The 24,736-nt window shown below is 40.6% G+C and overlaps 1 protein-coding gene across 1 annotated transcript in view; it reads right to left on the bottom strand.

Moving 5' to 3' along the window:
- The window catches only part of LOC119739838 (neuronal acetylcholine receptor subunit alpha-9-like), a 52,414-nt gene extending 28,117 nt beyond the window's left edge, over positions 1-24,297 (bottom strand). The window contains exon 1 of the mRNA XM_038214931.1: positions 23,576-24,297. Coding sequence (XP_038070859.1) covers positions 23,576-23,624 — 49 coding nt within the window. The 5' untranslated portion in view covers positions 23,625-24,297. The remainder of the gene's footprint in view (positions 1-23,575) is intronic.
- Positions 24,298-24,736: the final 439 nt, after the last annotated feature.

The raw sequence follows: 24,736 nt of genomic DNA, 5'->3' as shown, positions 1-24,736 counted from the left end.
ATAGCTGTGCTTACTATAGCAGAACATTGTGCTAACGTACTGTTTTATGTGGTTGATGTGGAAACGGTTGCGCGCGCATTGAAATTTCTATTGTTACGTCACTGATTTAAGCAACTTTTTCCTCTGCGGTAAGCGTGCCTTTTGTGTGCTTACTGCTTATGGTCTCCATGAAATAGACGGAGGCTCTGTTAGCAGAAAATCGTGTGCTAAGCAGCGCCATGGAATCGGGCCTTACAGGTTTTTGTTAGTTTTGAGTTCGGTCTTGGTAATAGATTATGAATTATTCAACGTTCCATTGTGGAGGGCTAACCGATGCCATAAACGCAAGTGAATGAGAGTCACTCATAAAATCAGGGCAGTCATCAAACAAGGGAAATTACAACCATTATGAGGTACCAAGGGAAAACATGTTTGTTGAGTCATAGTCAAGGACACGCGTAAACGACTAATTTTCCTGAATGTTTTTTAGCAGTGGCATTTGGTTTGGGAACGCCATTAGGAGGGGGGTGGTTCATGAGGTATTTTCCAAACATCGGTTTCATTCCCGACTTGGCCTTAAGGTTCCAGCTGCATGATTTATACTGTTAAGATCTGGTCCGTTTTCCGATACTGAGCACAAGTCATCATAACCGAATATGCGGTAAGCCTATCAAATTATTAAGCCAAGACCCGTGACGAACCGAATTTTCGGAAACCCCAATGGACCTGATAATTGAATGTCAGCACATGTCCAAAACTTGATTGCCACGACAATTTCTCTGTATTTATTAAGTCCGATCTGCGTGCGCCAAAGACACCATGAAACTCTGTTGTGTTTTCTTATAGTGTAAGAACATGCATGAGCTTTATGAAACAAAAGTACAGTGCATCAGGTAATTCATTCATTCATTATTTTTTGTAATTTTCAATTTTGCCACACGGTGAGTTTCAATTACATGCCTCGTTGCCAGCAAAAAAAAAATTCAGGCCGCCTGTCAAAACTTTAGATTTTAAAAGCAACATTCGGCAAGCCTTGAAAAATCCGGTTGCCTCCGAGTTATGAGAAACTGCAATTAAATATATCGCAATACAAATATTGATTCACTCTCACAGCCAATTACAATTTATTGAAATGAAACAAATCTAGGCCAAGTAAATATGCTTCTTTGAAAAGCAATTTTAGGATAAATCACCCCAGACGGAGTTTCGAGTTTCCAAGATTGTATAGATAAGCCAGTTTGAAAAACAGTTCCAATCGAATTAAAGGGTTTGCGTAATCCGCAAGCCTCGTCAGGCTAGTGATTTTATCTTTTTATTTATTGCGAGGATATAAAGCTAGTCTGGGGGAAACGTAGGCACGCGATAAGGCTGATGATATTATGAACGATGTTAACGATATTAATAAAAAAAAACGACCCGCCTTCGGCAACATGCAAGCAGAATGTCGCGCCCAATGTTGATACACGGCATCATTTTCCTCCGGAGACGAGCGTTATTAAATTGTTACAATTTCCATCATTACATTTTCATTCTCCACCGCAAATAATTTGTCCCCTTGTTGATGTTGTGCTGTTTTTCTTGCAGTGAAATTGAACGAGTAAACTCTAGCGAACTCCAATACCTCCGGAGCTATGCGTGATTGGGTTACTACAGTACAAACCTAGTCATCGGAATTATTGGGCCCCCTTTATCTTTAAGTGGAAACTATCCCTTCCTTCTTCTTGGGGCTATCCGGTTCGTGGCAAAACAAAACTCCCCCGTCGGGAATTGGAAAGCAAAGGCTGTTCCCATGTTACGAAACAATGTACGCTGGATGTTTAAGAGGACGTCTTTTTTCTGTATAAGAACGTGCACGAAGTAGTAGATATTTTACAGAATGATGGCTGATAGTGGCACTCTGGCAAAGCAATTTGGTATCGTGAGAATGCCCCAAAATGACGCAGAAGGCTCACACACTGGCACATTGAGGTTAATTATGAGTTACAACGTAGCGGTCCGCGTATCCGTATAGCCACTACTACCATTATATGTGCTACATATCGTCAGGGGACCCAGTATGCGTCGAGTAGGTAGAATGAACTTGAATCTATCGATCTGTTGGTACGGCATGAGCGTGACATCGATGCATATACACGTACGTCATATACCTTCTTAACATAAAATATATGGTTCACGTAGTGGTTCTTTCCTCGCCTTCCACTTCTATGGCCTAGGTTCGACTCCCAACCAAGCCCACATGTGGATTTGGGTTTTCAGGCCCCATCTGATTCCACGTGATCTCCTAGAATATCCATCTGTGGTTTTCCTCCCACATCTCATTTTTATGTCTCGTTTGCAAATGACGTGTTTCGTCTCAAATCAACTTAGCTTTCTTCACTGAGAATCCATCCCAAATAAATATACAAAATTATGCATAGGCCTTATAGGCCTATACAATTACAAAAGACGTTTCAACCATCTTATTTTTTTTAACAGAAATTCGAAAACTCCCAAATTAAACAATTTTCACAATACATGATAACTTTATGCCCATAATTATATCTGTGAAAATCTCCAAAGTGCCCAACCAAACACGAAACCATATAAACAGAAAAGAATTGTGGTTTTCCCTCTAAGCTTTATGCCTACCGATTATACTTCAGGTAGAAAATAGGATTTGTCGTCATGGAAACTTGGAAATCCTCGGGGGCTTTTTACCTTGCATCATTCTCACATCAGCGCTGAAATAGCTGAGCTATCGATTCTATTTATAGTTACCTTAAGCAGTTTTAGTTCAAGCATCGTCGATCAGACAACGAAAAACATTAACAATTTATGCCAAACAGTAAAATATATGGTGTGGTTTACATTGGTATGTAAAGGTGTTTGTTTCTTACTTTCACAACCTCAATATGCTGGAGGTTCGATTCTCGTCAAAGACATTCCCGTATTCAAGTTACGGTCCCTAAGTAAACCCATGTAGGTTTTCAGTTCTAAAACTTATAACCTCCCTAGCAATTCACAGCTAAGATCTAAGACTTCACAGAAGATACATTGAAATAAATATACTGATGCTTAATGTTGAACAAACAAAAAATGAAATCGAATGTTGAATGTCAGATCATATAAAACTCGGAAGGAAAATTCCATTATTTCCTAATGAACCATTTGCATTTGGGGGTGGGGGTGGGGGTGGGGGTGGGGAGGGGGTAATCCAAATGTCACACAATGACTTTGTTCAATTGTGGGAACTGCCTCCAAAGATAAGATGGTATAATGCACTTAGAATCCTGTAACTGCCATCATCCCCAACCCACTCACAGATACCAAGATGTGGAAAATGTCAAACCCAATTGGATTACATTTGACATGAACTACGCGTTGCTTGATTAGGTCATGGTCAACCCTTAAAATACCTCACAACGAAGAGACGATGCTAATATAATTTTTTTCAACGAAGCCATAGTTTTGGACAAGGTGTATCATTTTCCCTGTACATCCTCAATAGTGTACGTGTACGCGTGCACGTAGGTTGATGATAGCTCGAAGTATCAAGAGATGATCTAGAGGTTTAAAATGCTTTAATATCAATGCAAAATTTATCGAATATTTTAGCATCAATTCAAAACCACATACAATAGGTTTCTAAGTCCTCATATAACTGTTGTGTTTATCGCATTTTGAGAGGATTTTTTTGGAGATCTCTTACAGTCAAACTGAGAAGGCTAGTAGATTTCACAGATTGGACATTAATTATAGAAATAGTTTAATTTCGTTCTTAAAGATTGGTCCTCTTAAAAAAAGAAGCCAAGGATATCCGAAAGCTATGGGCAGCGTCATCTTGATGTGTTCACCCCTGTTCCTTGTCCCTGTATGGAACCCTAGTGTTGCGAATTGGGATCGATCATCATTGGTAAGGTGTATTTGTCTAATGTCATCAAAAACCAGTGATCAAAAATGCAGCTATACCGCATCCTTGCTGGGAACCATTCTAAACTAATAAAAATCATCGCAAATATAATGCAATAAAGCTATATGAGTGAATATGCTCAACGGAAATAGAATTAATATTGACGTGTAATATCTAAAGGCTGACTACCATTCCAGTATAAAGCTAAGTATAGATTACCTTCACTCACAACATCAATATTCATTTCTCAATAACAAGTGGCATTTGGAGTTGACAAACAAGCAGTCAATGTTTAATAAGTAATGTGGTGTGTTACGGTTCTGTGCTATATCTCATAATTACATAGCCCTTGTACTACTGGGCGAATACATCTTATTTTGTAGCATGTGCATGAATGGACCACGGGTAGTTACCAACGCGCTACTGCCTTAATGACGGAGCCGGCAGACATTATTATTTCACACCGTTGCACAGGACACAGAAAACCTTGTAAAAAAATGAGACGCGGCAAGACAAAAAAAATCGGTAATGAAGGAACAAGGCGACGCGCCGATGATGGTTTCTGAGACTGCAGTCATGCGGCACAATGCATGGTTAATGCACAGGCCTAATCAATGGTACTCCACATGAAACCGACAGTTAGGCTGGATGTATGGGATTTTTAGGAGGCACTTACGGGGGCGACAACGCCAACTTGACCGAAGATATCCGGCTTTTAGAGGTTGGCTACTAAGCCCTCGAAAGAAAGGAATAGTAAATAAAGCGTACACCTTTGAAAGTTGTATACAGTTGCTGTGTTTTGTTCTAAAGGGACGCAGAGATTGGAAAGAAAACTCTTCGTTTGACGAAGGGCTTCGTATGTGTTTCCGTATCCAAATATATGCATTTACGTGTGAAAGATTATATGAACGTGTGTTACAACTGATAATGTAGTAACCAACGGATAATGTATCACCAACCGATAATGTGTCACAAATTGACCGATACTATATCACTAACCGATAATGTAACAGAAATTGACCGATAGTGTAGTAAAAATGTACTACACTATCAGTTGATTGTTGTTACATTATCGGTTAAGACCGATAATGTAACAAATATTGACCGATAGTGTAGTAACATTTACTACACTATCGGTCAATTTCTGTTACATTATCGGTTAGTGATACAGTATCGGTCAATTTGTGACACATTATCGGTTGGTGATACATTATCAGTTGGTTACTACATTATCAGTTGTAACAACGTGTCCTGTAAGCAATGACATACAAATTTATATAAACTGTATGCAAATTATGTTGTGTATAATATGCATATATGCATAATTAAGCAGATTGATGTCAGTGTATACTTTTCGGTAATGTGCTGGACTTAAAGTAACCACTTTGATGTTTAATTGTATAATTTAATTATTAATTTAAATTATATAATTTAATTATATGTCTTGCTTAATAATAAAAATGATTTCAGTGTCATAAATTTTGATCACTGCGTTAAATTAAACCAAAGAATAATAAGATCGACGCATGCGCTGAAAAAAAATCCTGGTTTTGAAAGGCATATTGCTCTCCATAGTTGAGAGCGCAATTTAACGTTCTTAAATAAAACTAAAAATCAATTAATCCAGTAAAATGCTCGAACAAAAAAAGTGTTATTGGCACTGCTTTAATAATTAACGGAACTCTTTCAGACTTCAGTTTGAAACTATCATTAAAATAAAGTTTAAAGGTGATTGACGCTCCCTTGGCAACCCTAACCTAAAACCAATCTAGCAATAGAGTGTCTTAGACAATATTTCGGTACAGTTCCCTTTAATGAATTCATACCTTTATTATCTGACCTTCTATCTGACCTTCTCGCGTTTTTTATTCGATTACATTTTGGATTCTATATAGAAGATGGCCAGCTGCCACCTGCCATTTGATTCAGTGGCGTCGTTCACATGGAGGAACTGGAAACACTGGCAACGATTGGGAGATTTCCCTGGTCTCCGTGTGAAACAGGACACTAATGTTTGAGAATTGATGCTGTCTTCACACTGTCTTGACAAGTAAATAAGTAGACTCATTTAACCTGCAAAAAATCTTACCATTTAGCTTTTCAAAATAATATATACTGAGGAACAAAAACTACTTATTGATTTAAGCTTAGATGAAAACAAATGTGGAAAAGTATTGTTCCCGAAATCAAAAGGATTCTGCGAGGAACCAACTTGCATACTAACATATCAAATGCGACCGATATCAACAATTAAAATTTAAGCCATGGCGAAGTCTTTCTTTTCCGGGAGATGGGTGGTCACATTATGGTACGCATGCTTTATAACAACTAATTTTACAAATGGTTTGAATTTAGCACTACAATTGTAACGAATGCAAGTTTGAAGAGGATTTAAGAAGTTCTCTTTTACGATTCTGTGATGCTGCGATTTGGTATAGATTTATTGTGAGGCCGAGTAACTCCTACATATATTTCTTCCAAAAGACAGAGAGAGTAATTGCTCTCATGCGATGGACCCCCACTAAATTGACTTCCTTAGCAGTGTCACACCTGTCGTCTTCCTAGCAATTACATTTAGTCACATCTCATGACAGCCTTGATAAAAAAGGGATTAGTTCTCCCACGTTCCGGCCCTAGACATTATTGGCACTCGGAGGTAAGACACAAAGTAAGTGTCACTTCATTAGAAGCCTGCCCGATGTCCACCCGGAAAGCCATTATTTTTGCAGGCATTTCCACTTGTTGACCTCAATTAGGAACGACTACATCTTCGGGCATGACTGCGAGACTACAGAGATATCTTCCTAGCTCAATGATGAGACAAGATGAGTATTGGCGTTTACTTGGGCTGGGATTGTGCGGCCCTCCAGTGCAGTAGGTGATTCCTATAAAAGACGGGCTAATGTTCAGCACCAAACTTATCAAAAACAAAAGAACTTGGGGAAGAAGGAGGTACATTACCATGCCCGTTTTAGCTTCTTTCTATTGTTAATATATCGTTCTTTTCTTTTCCCCTCCCGCACTTTTTTTTGATAACCAGCTGTTTTTTAAGGGGAGTTACCTTCCTTTTTTTAGAAGTTGAAACACATTTTCATCATATACTGACGCACTCAGATTCGAATGCTGGATTTTGGTTGCCCTCGCGCTATTCGAATACTCGGTTTCGGCTTCAGTTGAATTAGAATGACCAAACAAATGATTTTATTACTAATACTAGCGTCACGACAAAACACCCTTCACCTCAAGACAGGACAGTGTTAATGCTGGGGATAATGGGCTGCCTTTTCAAAGTCAAAGACATTTCTTCTTCCTTTTCTCTCATTTCTTAACACAGAACACAAACACTTGATAAAACCAACAGACTGCGCTATCACAAGTAAAACAATTGACTCCTCGACGCACGGGAAACATTGCAAAAATATTGATTGAGAAACGATATCTATCTCCAATAAATGAGACTTAAATAGCTGATATGGCATGCATTGTCTTGTTTGTTGTATTTCAGTACGCCGTCAGTGCTTTTGCTTCGATCCAAGTGGATCTAAAAAGTTTTATTTATTTGGTATATCTAGCTCTAACGAATATCACTGATCATGAGCCAGAAAAAAACCACAGTATCAATCAAAACAGAAAGAGTCGCTAGAAATTGTCAAATGCCATCCCTTACGGTGGTGATGCTGAGTCGAGTCCACTCGCTGAAACTTGGATGACAAATTCGTTTGGATATAGCTATACCGCTTGAGAGAATAATTGCAAATTGGAGTTCCATTGCACGGTTGCAAGGACGTATTATACAGTTCGCTTGAAAGATGACGCATGGTACAATTTTGGAACTGACAGCGCATACTAACAAAATGACGGATAATATCTACTCTGCTTGGTGCTTTTTACAGGCCGAGTTTTACCAATTTTACAGTTCTCTGCCCTTCGGATACACTTTGGTAGCGGCGTATTTGAGAAAATAAAAATAAAAGGTGAGGTTAAGGAGAGAATGTTACGGTTGAGGTTAGGTTTAAAGGTGAGTTGGGGTCAATAAGGTTTAAGTAGGAGTTAAACTGGCCATTCTGGGCAGGGGCGGGATTGACTGAGAATTCGGGTTAGGATTTAGATTGTTTCAAAGAAAATCAAATATAAAAAATGTATACTGGGAGACCTTTCTGCCGTGAAATACCTTCGACGTGGACAACCTAATAGTAGCAAGACATTATGGTATTTCTTAGGCCCGAGCATTGAACGGTACACTTTAGGGCCTTGGTATATGGAGGGAACATTCTCAGAAAGTTGCAAATAAAACGTTTAGGTATTGTTTGTGAAGTTTGTTTTCATCATAATTATTTTCGTTCCACTATATCATTTGCGAATGGTGTCAATGTAACCAATGCTCTCTTCTACATCGTGTCTCGAATTCAATATAAATAATTATGCTACCGTATATGGAAAATAGTTTAGAAAACAGATGACATTTTTAATAAACACAGAAGTCCAACAAACGCCACAGGTTACATGAGGTGATAATGAATTCTAGAGCCTACACTGTATTAGTTCACCAGTCTACCTCATATCAACTCAATTGCTACGGCAGTAATTCATGAAAGACTCGTCAATACCACTGGGTAATCACTATAATGGAGCCCCTGGGAGGACATGTTTACGCAGGGTTTAATTTCAAAAATAGAATTATCGAGAAGGCTCTTGAGGATGCCTTCAGAAGTGCGAGCAGCAAATGGCAGGGGACAGTCACCCCTGTCAAACAGGCAAAATGATGGTAAAATATTAATAGCGTATCTGCGTGTGGGAGTCCTAGGATATGAGAGGGTATCGGTGATGTAGTATGCTGATAAAACGTCAATGTCACAAACCTTTGTCTTGTTGTACAAGCAGAAGGATGAACACAGCTGCCAAGGTCGAGGTGATACACAGTGTCATGGTGATTACAATGTTGCTGTGACTAACGGATGAAGAGGATGGGCACAACACCAGTACCACAGACTCCCACCAAAATGACTGCCGCCACAAATGCCGATCGTTTCTGTGGATATAAGCTGGGACTGGTTCGCACGACTGTTTCCTGAGTGCAAGGATGATCGTGTTTCGGTACGGACGTGGGCGGCACCAGGGCACGGCAAGAAATACAGACGCCGTTTGCGTTTCTCGCGCGCTCTGAAAAGTGTCACAGGACCACCACGTGACACACAGTCGCTGAATCGAATGGAGTATACACGGTGCATCCTCACTGCTTCGCCGCATGCTGCCGGCTGCATGCTATAATGGTGTTCCGGTTGGAGGCGAGGGGCTCAATATAGAATTCATAGAGTAGAATGAGCTATTGAGTCGAATAAACACACAGCAGATGCGAATTCAAAGTGTATGGACAAGCAAAAAGACCGTCCCCGCTATTGTAACCTAAATGTCATGTCATCTAATTACTATTTTTGCCCTATAGATATGGATTCTTTTAGGCAACATTTTTTGTGCATTTTGGGTCGAAACGAGAACAGTGTATACCTGCATATGCTTCAAAACGAGTAAAATTTGTTGATGCAATTTTATCATTAAATGAGCTCTCAATACAAAATGATCTGAATGAAATGAATCTGAAATCGCCAGAGTTACTTTTAAGATACGTTACGCGCCCTTAGACAAGTTCTACATATTAATTTCGGATTGACTACATTAAATGTTGCACCCTCATGAGTAAAATCTGCATGTATCTAAGGTTTAAAATTAAGTAATATGCAAATAAAAAACTCAATCTTTCCAATACATATAAAAGCTAAGACTAGTTTAAGACTGGCGTTCCAGAGTGAGGGCTGGCGCTGCTCCCTATTATCCCGAGGATTTCAACTCAGTCTGTGACATTTTAAACGCTTGAAACAGTAAGGTACTGTTATTGCATCGACAGATCGACTATAACAGTTATTCGGAACGGCTCCAGAACGTAGTCAATGGCAATTGACACAAGCTGTTTGAAACCAGAAGTGACATGTTTATCTCGGTTTGTCTGGGTCTCTTCCAATACCATTTGGTTCTACACGACGCTTGAACGCCAATATGAAACGGTTGTAATTGAAACAGTTCTGCAGACCCATATTTGGACGTGGTGTGATCACGATGATAGAATCGTTTGAATCAACGCCTGCCATTAATTATCGCATGTTGTCAAGAGGGAAGCGTGCTCCAACGGTAAAAGCAGAGCTGCATTTTGTTGAACAACTGCCGTAAACTATGTCCTATTTCCACCCAGTAGCATCGTCGGTGTCCAAACGATGATGGGTCGGAGGGAGGGGTGGGAATCTGGGGCCTAATTTTACGGAAGGGGCACCGGGGGAGGGGGGGGGCCTCGAGCCAGACTACGTGCTGAATTTGTTCCCGTGACAATTATGTTCACATGCATGGGTGAAACATTGCATGCGTTAGACGTAGTCGCGTCCAGGGATGTAATCGAGTCCATCACAAGTCCTCCAGTCCCAATTCAACTCATAAGCTATTCACATAAAGTTTGAGAAAGGCATCCGTCCGTTGTTATTGTTCATCCACTGTTTCTTGTGAAAAGACTCGTGATTTACTTGTGATGGACTCGACACCTTCCCTGGTGGCGTCACTAGGGGGCGGGGGCTCATAGGGGCACCCCCCCCCTGCTCGTCGCCTGTGACCTTCTCGTACCGTGCCCCCCTCTGAGCATATTAGTAAAAGAATACTTTTGTTGTTAAAAACGCATGGACTAAGACGTTTTCGACGGAATTTCATGACGTCGGCACAGTTAGAGTGGCAGCGAATTGGGGAAGTTATACATACGCATTTTGGTTCGCACAAAATGGATTGATATAATATCACTAAAAATGTGACTTCACAAGATAAGATCAATTCAATCCTTTTCTAGACTTTTCTATACCATACCATACATTGTATTATACAGATACCAAATCTGACACCTGCAATGGAATACGGTAATAGATAGGAAGGGGGGGATCGAGGGGTGAATGGGTCTACAGTATATCCACCTACAGAGATTGCGAATGCACTGTGCGTGTTGGGCATGATGATGAGAATACGCATGGCTCCACGTGTATGCATGAAGCATCGTTGGCCGATGACTGGGGGTGTGTTGACACTCAAAATCAAAACTGGCATTTCCAAATGAGATTATCTCCAAGGACATCGACCTTACCGTGTCCCTCTCTTCCCCCCTAGCCCTCCTTCCTCCAAAATCGAAGCAGGTCGACTGCGAAGAACAACACGGAGGCAAAGTAAGAGAAAACTGTGGTCTCGGTGCAGGCCAGTAAGAAGAGAAAAACAGGGACACAAAATCGAACATGGTTCTGTCCCTAAATTTATTTACCGGGCAACGAATTCCCAACAACCTAAAGTAGTTACCGAAAATCAATTGCAGTTGTGCAGACCGAGCACAGGCAAAACAGACAGAGAATCCGCAGAGAGACAGTACTATGCGTTGTGAGACAAACCTGGTTGTTTCTCCCTAACATTTTTTTTAATAGGCTACATTGTCTCATTTTTTTCTCTCCTTTTTTCACCTATCCTCGATCTGTTTTCAGGGAAGGGTAACTAATCGAGGCCCATGGCCATCTCATCAGGATTATGGTTAATCGATGGCTAGGCCCCGGAGGAGCGAAGAACGAGGTCTGGTTGTTACAGCCTGGGCGGCGAGCGGCGCTGCGGGGCGGCCAGGCGCCGCGGCGCACCGAGGCAGTCATGCAAGCACGCCCGCCCGCTCGCCAAGCCACAATCTCGCCTCCTCACCAAGACGTCTTTTCGTTGTTTCATTAGCGATTACAATGGCTCAAAAATTGCTATCACATTCAAAATGTTAAAGGGGCCATGACGTGAATTTGACACTGGAACAAGTTTTATACAAATTTTCATTTGAGAAATCCCTTTTTAGTTAATTGTTTTTGTAAAGTGCATTTTTTAAAAACATTGAAAAACAATTGAAGCTTTTGCTGACAATTGTGAGCGCTGTTGCTGTGATGTCAATCAGCGCCCTCTTCGGGTACCGGGTTTTCTGTTCCAATTGTGAAACAAACATTTTGCTCGTTGCGTAAAGTTTGTGCACTGACTTTGTGTCATGAACTGAACAAAAATCACAAAGGATCATTTACCTCACCCCAAAAAATCCCAAATTCATGAAACATTTGGTGCTGAAACGGCTGTAACAGTGACGTTTCTGCCTTAAATGACATCAATGTTTTGCTTAAGAATTAACGGGAATTCGCATCAGTATAATAATCAAAACAAACAAAAAGCAATACGCCCTCACAAATAAAAATGACGGTGAATTTTCAAGGATTGAATTTAAAAAACCATCTCTGTTATGTGTCATTTAAGCATTACATATGCAAGGATCGACTCGGACGACAATAATAAGGATGAACATTAAACACCCTTAGTTCGTATCGAATAGAAGTGACAAAACAGGTGATCTCTACCAGATACCCTCTCCCACGAAGCTACACAACCATTGCATATAGAGCGCTTTCATTGAAGATGTCCAGCGCAAATTTTGACCTTGCGTAACTTTATCGTCCTTATTTATAAAGCACGGACAGTTCAAATGACCTACAGCATAAGATAATCAACTCAGGAATAACGACAATCAATTTGCGCAAGTTCTAATTTTGAGCAAAGCAAAGACATGCCTATTTTCCCTCTGTGGTACGCGGTTTGTTTGTCCTTATTTGTACTGGTCGCGATTGTTTCCCATACGGTTGGGTTTCCCATCATCTGATTGGTCCATTACGTGCATATCTGATGTCTTTTTCTCGAAAAGTAAGGATATTTGTCCTTCCCAACTCATGTTTGTAAAAGATAAAATGAGAACCAGCGAAACCGAGAGCCCCACCGTGATCCCGACTCTTATACAAAAAATCACTTTGAAATCTGTCCACGAATTAGCTGCTTGCGTCGGTGATTTCAATACCTTTTTTTCTGATTAGATAGCTAATTCTCGCCAACACTTCCCTGTATTCTTGTGACAGATTTGATTCTCAAAGGCTTTGGACACCTAGGAATAAGCATCCATGCGGAGAGGACGCCCTCATATCATGCCGGAACTGCATGGGAAAAAAAGAAATGCATAATGGCCAAATACATTTCTCCATCGTATTTCAAGCTTACTTGTCTTGCAAAACAAGTTTTACATTTGAAGAGGGTCTGCGATCAAGATGAATCCATTCCTTACAATATTTTAATCTTACAGCTTTTATTCTTAACAAGAAATTCTATATTTGATTTAAAAAGAATGATGATGTCCATGAGCTTTTCATCATGCGGAATTCAGCAAAATTGAAGAAAAACGTGAAGATAAAGGGTAAGTCGTGGTGGCCAAGGCTTGTGCCACTAAAACCGTAAAAACAAAGAAAATACCCTTCCTGGTTCCAAATCCTGGGATGAAGCCACTGCAAAGGTTTTTCTATTTTCAGCAAAGAAGCATTAACCTTTATTCCATAAGAACTTTACCCTTCATGTGTCATTAAGTCCGCTGTGTATCGTTCCATTTTCGGGTTTCGGAACAGCAGCATACTTAACTGGAACATCACGGATCATCTTGAGCACAAGGCTAGGCAAAAATGGAATGAATTGGAAGAATGAGGGCGACATTTCATGGCACGAAAAAGCCAGTTGATGAAATTAGTTCAAACGCTACGGTGAGCATCTGCTGTTGGTTCTGCTGCTGATGCTGCTTGATGCTGTGTTGCATGTTTTGCTTTGTTGCTGTGTTAATTTAAAGAAAGATGCAACTTTTGTTACAGTTAGCTGACGTTGTTGGGGCTCAGTACGTTTGTCATTGCTGATTTTGTGAATGCATTACAATGTTCCATTTGATGTTTGACCAAAACATCTTAGATGTTCACATGCAGGAGATAGAGCATAAACTGCTCTTCGTCCTGGTATTTCGCTCAGATTGACACCTTAATAGTCAAAAAGTGCGTCAGGTTGGCGTAGCGGTACTTTCCTCGCCTTCCACCGCTGTGACCCGGGTTCAATTCCTGCGTGGGCCAACATGTAGAATGGGTTTTCAGTCCCTACTTGATTCCGTGGGTTTCCCCAAAATATTCTTCTGGGGTTTTCCTCCCACATCTTAAACTGTAATTTATTCATATTGTCTTCTCTTTACTTGGCCCCATGGGAGACCAGTGGATTTTACTGAATGGGCTACCCAGTTAAAGTAAGAATTAAATAAATAAGAATTAAATATATCAAGTTATTGCCGGTCCCATTGATTACCGTTGTAAGATTGTCTTACAGGTCCTTGTTACTCAAAAGTAACTCCGGCGACTTATGACTCACGTTTTCTTTACTTTTGTTTTCTTTATTTGTATTATTTACACAGCATCACAACCAATACAGAGTACAACTTTGAGAAAGGGGCAACTTTGAAACATTTTTTATATACCCATCAGGAAAAATAAATAATAAACTTTAAAAATACACAATTATTTGATAATTATTAACAGTCAAATTCATTACAATTAATTGGATTGCATGTACTCAACACTATCAAATGAGAGCATCCTCAATGCGATAAAGTATTCTGAGTATCACCCAATGTTCAACGGAGCCCGCAAGCTCCGCATCAACGTCTGACTATAATGAGCATGGAGATTTTGCCCGCGCGCTAGCCATTCAGAGACGACTTTGAAAATTGTGACGTCATTTCGAACAGAAATTCAGCCTAAGCTATTGATTGGTCAATATGGCTGCCATGTTTTTGTAATACAACAACGGGTTACCGAAGACCTGATAGATGTGCTCGCTGAATTGATAGAATCTCGAGGTCAAGACGCAGTCTTGTTTTGCATAATAAGTTGCTTAATCTGTAGGCGTAATATAGACGCTTGCTTTGCAAGCGGCTATTCCATAGACCAGTGATAAAGGGCCCGGATCCTTTGTGCTTTTCATAAAACAATTAGCAATCAATTCAATATGATCGTGTCTAAGTTAAGCGTTACAAAACGTCGACGGTGCTTCCAAAAAGGTGTTGAAATGATCTCTCTCAGGCCTAGGGCATTAATTTACCTCCGCCGATTCCTTAAGATTTCCTCTCTGGGGAGGGGGTATAGAGGAACCGTTTCAATTGCTTAGACTCTCTGCACCTAATCGCCCCAGTGTGTCAATGTTTTGATAGGTAACTTGCACTCGTACCTTGGGGCATTGGGCAACTAAATGAGTCATATATCAGAGTCCTACAATCAAGCAGTGAACAGCTTATTTTTATCGCTTGAAAAGTGTGATGAATGATAATCATTGCGACCTTAAAAATGACTAATAGTCCTCGGCTCGAGACAGCAATGTTTTTGTGTGTTTTGATGAGTTTGATATTCCGCAAAACCTCTTAACGAAAAGATTGAACGTCGATATGCGACTGAGGGTTGTAAGGGCGCAATTTAGGTCTACCAACGCAACGGTATAATATCACGTTTTTGACGCTAATTTAAGATTTTCCTATTTGCTTCGATCCAAAATTATCATTGTGAAAATTTTATTGTTTATGGCATTGTGCACACTTACGTCACAAACCTTAAAACTACGTCTGCTTTTGCCTATAATGGCGTTGTCACGTGATATAGCCGCCATTGCTCCAAATAGCTATCCGACGAATTTCACATTGGCACTGAAACCGAGGCTATCATTGCTAAGCCGTTGTATGAATTGAGGGCCTTTTTTATCCTCTCAACAAAAGACGGCACTGAGGCCCTCGGTTTCAGAGCCGATTTGAAATTAAAAGCTTTTCTGGTCAAGGAAATAGCGAGCAAAATGTGTAAGCTTATTATTCTACAGACTGTTTAAAAAAAAATATGAAGAATAAGAGGGCATGATATTTCGCTGTAAGCAAGATCTTTTCAGACGAAGATCTTGTTCAGATCGAAATGTCATTCCCTGTTTAATTTTTGATTTGTATATATCAGGTCAATCCAGTAAGTGAGCAGTTTTCACATACTGTGTTAAGTTGAGTTACTTAAAGAATATCCGTTTCTCGCTCTGTCGGGTAAAATGGCGTCAAAATTGGTCAATTCTTTGGTTGCCCGGATATTAGATCTGTGATGGCTTGCCGGACATCGCCGAATCACGCGAACCGGAACGAATTTTATGACGTTCACCGTTACCCTAACAATTTCACTCAACACACAAAAAAGTTGATGATTCTATTTCCTTGCTCTGTGATGTTTCTGACGATCCAGCGCGTCACCGAAGTAACCTTGGATACATTTTCTGATGTTATCTCGAAGAAACTAAAAAAACATGGCAGTAATGTGGCAAAGCCTTCACGTCTTGCTTGCCAATCGCAGGGAAAAACGAAGGGTGGGTTTATTAATAGTAAACGCAGCAATGGATCGGAATTAGAAGTCCGGTTATCGGATTGAGTTGAACAAAATTCCCCTGGGTCTGGACTGGGCAAGGCCAGCACGAGGGCCCGCGGATGACAGCTCCTCCAAATGGCACGAACCGTAGCGATAAAAAGATCGAAGCCCATCATTGTCCGTCACGCGGAGAAACCTCGGGTCGGTACAATATGTTGAAAGCATCGGCTGCTAATTCCTAGGAAGCGATAATTCGCCGATTGACAGCAACTTGACGTGATGGGTCGAATTTAGGATCGCACCGTCCCGTTGAGGCTGTGGGGAACGGTGCTGAGGTGCATTTTAAATGTGTCATAAATTATATGCGCTGAGTTTCACATCTTCTTGTCTCCTTTACAGTTTTCATAAGGCAATTTACAACTGAATCAGAATGATGTGGTTAATCACGAATATAATTATTGCTATTAATTTCGGGGGCAAGATACAAGAGCACTGTAAACTGTCTTAACCAAAAATCAAATATTGTGGGAGTATTTCAATTCATTATGTACCAACTTCCATGCAAAAAGTGTATGAACCAAGCACGTCCCGCAATATTATACATGTCAATATTTCAGCACAGAGTGACAGCGATATTATGGGCCGCTTCGTTGGGTCAAATCTACTGCGTACGTCAAAAAAACGTACGTGTAATAAGGGTTACATTTGCGTACGTCACATAAATTACCAAAAGTGTTATTTATGTCTTTCTGGTTATGAGTAGAAAAGGATGATTAATTTGGATGATTGTTATGATGGCTGATGGGGGGGGGGGGGGCGTGGCTGTTCCCAAACTTCTTTTCAAAAATTCGGCCTGGTGTTAAATCATTTTGTTTACACATAATGGTTACTGTATTTTGGGTTTCAAGGCATGCACTTACACAACAAAATGCAACTATAGAAGAGAAGCATAGTTGGGCTACCTTTAGTACAAGTGTCCTTAAAGGTATTTAATGTTATGTTGATATTGAAAATATCTATTGGGTTTACTCGCTTTCAAAACAGTGTAAGTTTAAGGTGATGTTGGACAGCATTGCGTTCAATCACGATGTTTACTTCTTGTCAGAAAAGGTCAGAATATGATCCTTCTCATGTTTGGATACGGACCAATTGCGAAGGACTGGTTCCCAGCCCCTACGATAATCGAGCCTGCGCTGCGCATACTAGATGCAGGCTACCATCAAACGAACAGCTTCAGCGCGCCACCTGCACTCATGACGAGTGGTGCTTATGGAGAGGGGGAAAAAAGAAAAGACAAAAAAAACACAGAATGAAATTAGGATTTGCGCAAAATGTAGGTTAATACGTATCACGTTCCACAGCTCTAACAGTGTGGAAAAACACGACGGGACAGCGTCGATCTGTTGATGTGGAAAGAACGAGTGTGTAAAGGGTTGCGCAGTCCGACTCTCTCGATTCCGAGACCGTGTCGGGATTGATTCCCCCCCCCCCCCCCTCTTTTTTGTGGAGTGCTTACCATCCACGGAATTTCATCAGTACCGTCAAGAGACGCGCCTCTTTGACAATACCACGGTGCATTAAGATATAAGACGGACAGTTCACGGTGAGATTCGGTAAATTAAACGGTCAGTCTCGACGAAATTAAACAAATCGAGTTGTGTTTTTGTCCGCATGTACAGTGGCTGATTTGGACTCAACTGGCGAAACACAACACAATAAAAGAACATATTGTATTGTCGACTTTGCTTCTTCGAATGATGTTTGTGTTCTACACATTCCTACCTGGAAACCGTTTCGTGCTAATATTTGTTAACATTTTTATTTTTTGAGCATTACTCCCATTTATTTGAGGATTCAATTTAAAATAAAATCACCTTCTGTTTTACCTATGATTGAGATACTGACATACCGAAGTGGACATCAACATAGGGTATAAGAATTGAATTAGACCAGACAAAACAGTAATAAAAAGTTGAGGTCAATAATCGCAATTACTTATAAATTTTAATTGTTTCGCCCCCAAGGAGATAAAAAAGTGACAGTTTTGACAATTTGATTTTTGTCATGAAATATAAATTGTTTTTATATCTCAAAAATAGAAATAAATATAACATGAAAGATCGACACCTATATCAGAATGTCTACACAAGTCGTAACAAAATATGCTGCAGCGCGCCAAGCAGGACAAAATGAGTTGATATTATAATAATGTAGTTGTCTTGCCATAAACACTGACAGGAAGGCGAAGATAATAAGAAATAAACGCCGATGGAATCTTCTGAAAGCTTGTTTCACAAATTCGTTTAACAGGAGGTTTATTCCCCGCAGCGAGGCGAACGCCCCTGTGGTTTGCAAATCAAAATGTTATTTTTATTGCCTCGGAGACAGACAAATATTGTTACTGTTTGTGCCAAGAAGACTTCCTCTAAAAGTCGTGGATATTTATTGCATTAAGAATGGTTGTATTTTCAATTTCCATAATTGTTAATAGGCTGTATATGCGGGACTCCGGGAAGTGCTTTGTAGGAGGGAATTGTGATTACATGCAGCTAAATTTAAAAAATAATGCTATGCAAACTGATAGATTGCATCTAAGAGATCAGTTTTTTGTCAACCAAGCGAATGAGATCCGTCGTACATACATTCCTACTCGGATCTTGATTAAAAAAAAGTGCCCATCGAAATGTTAGGACGATAGCATGTTACATTGTCCATCGATGCATAAACACCCATTCTAAAAGAATTGGGGGAAAAAAGGTTGACGCACAAACGCATTTTTTTCAACAGCATGTAATGCCTAAATATGAATATATACATTTTGCTTCTCCAAATAACTTTAACAAAAATACAAATTTTTATATTTAACACGAAGTATGGGGTGAATTGAAGAGAATTATCCATCTGTATGGGTACGGATACATTATGAAAGGTGCTTTCAATAAGACGATATCCAAATGAAACAAAGTCGACGTAATTCATAATTTGATTTAATACAAAATAATCGGGCATAAATATTTAGTGTTTATATTAATTATTTTCGTTCGTTTAATTACGCTCCCAAAGAAAACAACGTGAGAGGATATTTGAAATTAAACAATCAGATTGAGATTGAAATGTTTTATTTTTGCACCTATGCTCAAGATCCATACTTTCCTGGCCAAAAAAAGAGTACAACATTATGCAATTCAGAAATGCCAATTTCTTGTTTTCTTTTTTTTACTCTGCGTTCATTTTTTTGAAGCAATCGCAGATGACAGACCATGTAAGCATGATTTAAATTGCGCATGAATCAAATCAAAAGATTGATTTTTAATCTTGCCTGCATCTTGCTCTCTCGCGTGCGCTCTTATTGTCAGGACGCTGTCTAAACTAATCGAACCAATCACGCTTGCCTGCTCGCGCAGTGACGCGCGCGCGACGAGAGGGGCAAACATTATTGGCTAACAGCACTGTGCCAAAATGTCGCGCTGAAGGAATGGAACATGAAAGTTCACCTTTGGTGGCGCGCTTCCGGGCCCCTTGAATAGGAAATTGACATGTAAAAGCTCTAAAATGTTCGATTATTTTTGGTACATTGATTTCTAAAGAAAATAACACTCGGAAAAGGCCTTTTGTACATTTTGTTACTAGCATCTCTATTTATGGAAACTGAAAAATCACATGACGTGAAAGAGAAGCATCGTGCCAACAAATTGACCTCTCACTTTCGCAACTGTACTATACATTTGGCTGGTGGAACTCGGTGTACTCGTACAAACATGAAAATATATGAAATAATATTTAAAGTTAAATAGTTTAAAAATTTAAAGTTAAATAGGAGACTTAAATGCCTTTTAGAGTATCTATTTTTTTTTCTTTAATACACTTGAAGGATTCAATAGCACATTTACAAACAAATCTAAATTACCGTTGATAAGAACTGTATTCAAGCAAGCCCGACTAAATCTAGAACCCATCGACTGTGGGTATAGGTAAATCTTCGCGTCGTTATCATGTTCGTTCTCACGCAAGTACACGATGCGAAAACAAACATGTATGAGATGACCGATTGAGATAAATCTGTATTGAATTAAATGAAGGTTTATTAAATTAATTAAACATTACTCTATGGCTACCGCTATGGTTTGGATGCCACGCCTTCACAAAGAATAAAGACCTAATTTTCATGACGTCACGATGGCAGCGTCAGAACTGTGACGTCAAATTGATTGGCGGCGCAGTAAGCGTTGTCCAAGAAAAGGTGCATACATGTACTCAAAATGTGACGCCACAGAAATTCGTATTACTCTGAATATGTGTTAGCCCAGTGGGCATGCGCACAGTGTTCTGACGTGCACGCAGACACTGCATGACTTGTGATTAATTCTGATATCAATCTCTGCCCGTCACAATTTGTTAATGTTGCTGTGCGTGCTTCGACGCTTGACTGAGTTTTGCCTGTTGCGGCGTAAAGGCGCCGGGTACCTGGCACTGATCTCCATGGAAACAAATCTGGATATAGTGGCCGTTCGGAGCTTTACTCAAAAATGAAGCTATACACTGGTGCCAATGCCTCCATTATAATGTGAGGAGGGAACCAGTCTCAGCCACTCCCATTGTTCAAAATAATTAAAATAGCGTCAAAACAAAAACAATGAGAAAGTCGATGCGTAAAAAGACTAGAGGACAATTTAATTAGATATCTGTACATTTGGGGTCCAATATTTGGTGTCCCTCTTACATCTCACATGTATAAAATTGTGTAATTCAGGACACAATCTTTAAGGCTTTATATCTCCAAGAGTGATTACCGGTATGTAAAGCAAAGTGCCTACCAAACAAATAAAAAATAGTGTGGAGTCAGTTTTAATGATACTTGAATGGCAAATGACACAGGTCAGGTGTAACACTAACATGGACACAAAAAAGTCTTACTTTTGGACCCCAAATTTATGGAATGACCCAGGACAAATCTATTGTTCTTGGAGTAGTAAGATGGTAGACAGTGACGTCATTTCTAACAGCCAATGGGCTATTCAGATCTGGAGATCGTTGGTGCCTGAGCCGAACTCCATAAAGCCACACAATCTTACTTCGATTTAAACCAAAAACCAGTTGAGATCCCGTCACAAGACTGTATCATTGCATAACGGTTGGTCTCACGTTTTGCTAAGCTGATATTCTGTGCTTGGCAAATGTGTGTACTATTAGTAAACAGCTGCGTGGACTTTGTTTTTCTTCATTGATACGGATGCAGAAAGAGGTGGGCGAGACCAATCCTACAGAATGGGGGCGTCGTTTTGTCTACATGTGTGTATCAGTCGGACGGGCTCTTCTTAGATCATCATTATAATTTCGCGTCGGCATGCAACAAAATGGTCTGGTAAACACATCTTGCGATTGTTCACTTTAGCATCTTCTCTAAAAGATTTTATTTTATTGCATTAAACGATGTGGTTGGTATACAAATAATGAATGTTTATGAGTGCAATGGTAAGAATAATTTCATGGAACACTCCATCTGTCACCGAATGAAATTATTCTTTCCATTGCACGAATGTTAAACATTCATTAGCTGTTGTTTTATGCAACACCTGAATAAATCCTCGTCATCTGATTGGTCAGAGTCGCCAAAAGTGTGGCGATTAATGGAACTCCATTTACCATGAAATGGAACGTCTATTTTTGCGGTGCGGCCGCGCCGTCCGTTGGGACGAATAATTAAATGACGTGATTAAAGACTCACCAATCAAATGCCAGGGATTCATACAGACGTTGTATAATTTGCACTGATCCCCGTACCACATTCCAATAGAGAGATTGGGAACGAGCGCGAAGCTTTGTACAGTTACCAATGAATTATCCATATTTGATACAAGAAGATCAGAGGTTGAAATCAATCTATTTCAACGTGGTATCACTGAACTTGATCATAATAGGTTGATCATGAAACCTCAGGTTTTCCCTCACAGAAAACAAAAAGAATAAGCAAACAAACAAGTAAATAAATAAACAAAATAAAATCACTCACTGTATATTTTCCCAGACGTGCAAATGAAACTCATTTAAGGAATCCTTGATATCATTGTCAGTAATTAATGTAGAATTAATGAAAACACATCGAGGGTTGGACATCTGTGTTACATCTTAAGATTGTCATTAAAGTCAGCGGCATTTCAGCAATCCGAAGGCCCAGCACAATTTAAGGAACAGCACCATGGGTCTGGAAGGAATCCAACGTTATCCAAAAAATGAGGAGACAACGGTGTCTGCGTGAATTTACGAGAATAAACGAGAAGACAGCACATCCGGAAACCATTACATATGCGTACGGTTCATCAAACGATTCCTTAAGTTTTCGGTACAACTAGAATCTAGTATTTTAACGGTATCTGGAAAGAAGGATCAAACATGGCAAAATTAATCCCCGAAAGCAATTCAGTAGATTTGTTAGCCATTATATATTTTTTTCACAATAAGGATAAAGTGTGGGAAGAATAGACCATGCGTCGTGTGACGTCATACCAGGAGGCAACCACAGTCTGTCACCCTTATACACCTATCACACTTCAAGAGACACGCATGCAGTGCAGAAGAGAAGCTGGCTGAAGTTCGCATCACGTGACCACACAACTATTGAACATCCAAGTTGCAAACAAAATGTAACATGGTCTAGAGGGTCCTTAGCTTTGGAAGATCGGACTATATATACTTCAGAATACAAATGAAGGGACTTGCACAGTAACATCCGATTAAACTAAATAGGTCAAGGATGACACGACCATCAATTAGTGACGGAGATTCTACTTCCAAGGGTACAGGGGAAGGAAATGTTAAGACTCGTCATAGCTGGAAACTTACGGAACCATAAAAGGGAGGACAGGAGTAAGGTAAACAAGGAGAAGCACAGCTGTCCGTGACTAATGTCATCTTGGAGGAATATGTCAGAAATTGCCCCGGTGCGAAGGCCCCCCCCCCCTCCTTTGCCTTTATCTCACTCTTCCTTTCTATCTCGCCGGTAAATGCCGTGGGATAACCACGGAGGAATCGGAATTATAGTGATAAGAATTCAGTGACGCACACATGAGCATGCACGATACAGAGAACATTTTTTTGCCACCACCGCCCTCTCGTTGCGCTGGCAAAACGGGATCAATATGGTCCCCGGCGGTCCAAGGCAATGCAACACAGAGTTGTGGTAGACCTACAAGCGCCGGGGAGGGCTCAGGGGGTTATGGGGAGGGGGAGACCCGGTCTAATGGGCTGTATAATTACGCCACAGCTGCCCGGCAAACAAACAACTCCGTGCTTATCGTAACTGACTAGAGAATTACAAAAAGCGGGCTATGCCGTGGCGTACCATGATGCACATGAATCAGTGCGACCGGCGCTAAAAGACAAAAACACTCACCTTGCATTAGGCATCCTATAAAGATGACATAGTTCCACAAGTGTTTCATGTTTCCGGAATGTTAATATGTTGTGGTTTTCGGCGGTGCAAGGAAAAGAACAGGGTTCCAGCACTCTCCAGACTGGCTCCAAGAGAGGGGAGGCAAGTTGCCAGGCCGTGGGATGAAATGAAATAAGATCGCCTGGTGCCTTCAAGGGGAGCTGGCAGTCTAAAAGATCGCGTTTCCGCACTCCGTGAAAGTTGTTGTTTTCCCGGCGTGAACATGCACTCGGGGCCGCTTCAAGGCGTAGTGCCCGGTTGACAATGCCGCTATCGGCTCAGATTTAACCGCCGCGGCTCGCTGTGTCACTGATGCTGCTGTTGATTGAAATAGCGATGACGGTAGAATGCGTGCCTCCACGCCACGCACACAATATCCACGGCGACGTTTCACGGATTGTAGAAACCCTATAGATACACGTGCCAATTATTACGCTCTACCGGCACCAATGACATTCGCTTCACAGTGTGATGACCGCCTGATAATCTCCGCCAGTTAACCCCCTACGTCTCGCACGAGTATACCTGTCCCCCAACACCGCATCTCCAAAGGCGCTAGTCCCCCTGGAAACCTTGCCTCTCAACCTCAGCGCAGCATCACTCCAGAGACATTGACTCGCTCCGAAGGGCCGATACCCAATAAATTCCGATCAAACTCAAGACACTCCAGTGGCATTTTTTTTCTTTAAGGGTCACGTGGCGAGGAACTGTGCCCATTAACGCGCGTTTTCGGTCGTAAAAGTGAATGTTGGTTTGATGCATTGGGGGATCTACGTCTTGACATGAGATGGATTACTGGGTGTGACAAGCGTGTAATCCACACGGAGATGAAGCAAGTTGCTCGATAATCTGCTCCTACTCTGGGCCATTTTATTCCTTGAATGGTTAATTGCTCGGTGCCTCCCGAATACAAAAGCTTCGATATTAAATTGCCCCTCAGGATGCACCAAACCACTGAACGCACATTAATGAAATTGGCCATAAATTGGTTTTGTACTAACTGACCAATATTGTACTGTGACCAAGAATTAAAGACATTGATTGTGCCGGTACGTGCATGCATTCAGTCAAAATTAGTTTGGTTTTTTTTTTGGTATGAGATGGTCGCGTAATTGCCAATCC

This window comes from Patiria miniata, unplaced genomic scaffold (genome assembly GCF_015706575.1).
Source record: "Patiria miniata isolate m_02_andy unplaced genomic scaffold, ASM1570657v1 HiC_scaffold_4, whole genome shotgun sequence".
Classification (NCBI taxonomy): Eukaryota; Metazoa; Echinodermata; class Asteroidea; order Valvatida; family Asterinidae; genus Patiria; species Patiria miniata.
Note: the sequence above shows the minus strand (reverse complement) of the source record. Positions and strands in the feature narration are given on the sequence as shown.